This window comes from Populus euphratica, unplaced genomic scaffold (genome assembly GCF_000495115.2).
Source record: "Populus euphratica unplaced genomic scaffold, PopEup_1.0 scaffold2.1, whole genome shotgun sequence".
Classification (NCBI taxonomy): domain Eukaryota; kingdom Viridiplantae; phylum Streptophyta; class Magnoliopsida; order Malpighiales; family Salicaceae; genus Populus; species Populus euphratica.
In genome coordinates this window covers 3,826,925-3,829,267 of record NW_011499846.1, presented here as the reverse complement: position 1 = coordinate 3,829,267, position 2,343 = coordinate 3,826,925, and the positions used below count along the sequence as shown (strand labels likewise).

Here is a 2,343-nt window from a genome sequence, read left to right as displayed (position 1 = left end):
GTGGAATGCTTATGTGCAGTAATTCACTAATAACGAGTCCAATCAAAATCTTAGAATCAACTTCTGATGAAACTGCTGTCAAAGATGAATTGCTTTGATTTTGTTATCAGCAGTAATATGTTGTTGAGGCATGGAAGCCAGAGTCTTCTTGTTAGACTTTTTTAATTATATATTCAATTTTATCAATTCCAACGAGATTGCTTAATAATAAATAATAGTGTGGCTGAGTTGCCAGGAATTATTTGAACAATCATCTGACTTAAAAATTTCCTGGGCACCTTAGTGAAATCAATTGATTTTTAAGCTGATATTTTTTTTTTGTTGTTGGTAGCAGGCGGCTCGAGAAGAAGCTTGGGCTAAAGTTTCTACCCTTGAACTGGAGATAAATGCTGCAATGCGGGATCTTGAGTTTGAAAGACGGAGGTTAAAAGGTGCCAGGGAAAGAATAATGCTTAGGTAAGAATTAAAAAAGTTGTGTGGCTTTCAATACACGCATATATGGTGCCTTGTGTCATTGTAAATTTGTAAAATATGAATTTGATGCAGGGAGACACAGCTGCGGGCATTTTATTCCACGACCGAGGAGATATCTGGACTCTTTACCAAACAGCAGGAACAACTGAAGGCAATGCAAAGGACATTGGAAGATGAGGAGAATTATGATAACACATCAGTGGATATTGATCTGAATTTAAATCCCAGGAACATGGATGGCAATTTGGTGAGAGACAATGGAATGACTCGGTATCATAGCAACAGCAGGGCAAAGGCTGGCTCAGGTCCTTCAGCTCGGAGATTTGACAGGAACCAAACTGTTACTTCTAGTGATGGAGCAAGTGTCACTGAGAAGCATGACTGTGATACCAGAAGTCAAGAAGACCAAGATACTCACGAGGAAGAATTTACTAGTGCTGAGCATCATGTTAAGGGCGGTTTTGGTTCTGAAATTGATGGTGTTGGCACAGCACCTGTTTTGGAAGGAGAAACCATTGGAACGGAGCAAGTTCTTGAAACAGAAAGCCTTGGTGTTGATGGGGAGAGGAATTTTGATTTGAACAAATATAGCTGTCTGGCTGGGGACACAATGCAAGTTGAAGGTGAAGATTGTGCGCATGAAGGTGATGAGCGCATTCAGACTATTCTTCATGATGGCTTGCATCACACTCAATCAAGTAATCTCCCTGAGAATCAGAGGGATGTGGAAGATACGGAACCTGGAGGCATAATCAGAACACAGGACCTTTTAGCTTCGGAAGGTGTTGGCAGTTGGGCTTGCAGCACTGCTCCTTCAGTCCATGGTGATAATGAATATCCTGGAAGTGGAGATGACAATGAGAAACGCGGTGCTGATCATCATGATTCTAATGGTCAAGTGGCTGAGAGTCAAAGTACGCCATCTTCTGATGCTGTAGCCATCCGAAGGAATCGTGAATGTCGAGCATTAAGTGAGATGATTGGAATTGTTGCTCCTGATTTAAAAGATCAGTTTGGCACTGATGTGGATGGTGATTGTGATGGAGGAAAGGAGAGACTCGGTTCTTCCTCTAACTCAGATACGGAGGCCTGTTCTGACAGTAATGATAATGAGGAATGTGCCAAAGGTGGATCTATGTCGGATACAGAGACTGAATGCAGTGACAAACCTGTTGAGGACAAAAATCTGGATGATGCAATGGATGAAGATACTGATGCCACACAAGAAGATTCTCAGTGATGGCACCAAGCAAGAGGAACGAATACAGTAATAGCTGTAAATCTTGGAGGCCCATTTTTTTTGAACTTCCACCTCAAACCCTCCACCCCCCTCCTGACCCGACCTCTGTATATCCCTTCTTATTCTTTTTCAATTCCCTCGTTCTGTATTTATTAATTACTTTGTGTAGTTGTGTATACAAGAACTTTCCTTTTGAACGACAATCATAGCAGCAAATGGTAATTTGGCAATGCAAGTAAATGATCAAATGTAATATTTCTGCTGGGCTGTGTTTGCGTTTATAATTATATTCAATTTAATTTTTAACATCTTACAAATTGTAAATATGATCTATATAATATAATATATTTATTTGGGTTGAGTTTGTATTATTAATATTTATAGATCTGTATGAGCGGTGGGATTATAGCTCGGCCCATATCCCTCACTCATCCATACAGACCCGGCTAAAAGGAGTGCATTAATTTACATTTTAGATCCTACTATTATATGATTAAGATTTATATTGGTCCTTATTTTTAATAGTCTTATATAGAAGCCCTCCATTGATTTTGTTGGTGTTCATAGTTTTTAGAGGAAATATTTGTCTTCATGTTTACTTTTTTTAATTAGGTCCCTACAAGTCAAAG

General features: G+C 39.3%; 1 protein-coding gene across 3 annotated transcripts in view; it reads left to right on the top strand.

Moving 5' to 3' along the window:
• Nucleotides 1-2,020, top strand: part of LOC105132662 (SMAD/FHA domain-containing protein) — a 5,885-nt gene extending 3,865 nt beyond the window's left edge. For 2 of the 3 annotated variants that reach the window (XM_011036291.1, XM_011036273.1), the window contains exons 12-13: nucleotides 332-456; nucleotides 547-2,020. In XM_011036291.1, coding sequence (XP_011034593.1) covers nucleotides 332-456; nucleotides 547-1,714 — 1,293 coding nt within the window. In that variant the 3' untranslated portion in view covers nucleotides 1,715-2,020. The remainder of the gene's footprint in view (nucleotides 1-331; nucleotides 457-546) is intronic. The other variant, XM_011036281.1, reaches the window with a different exon arrangement.
• Nucleotides 2,021-2,343: the final 323 nt, after the last annotated feature.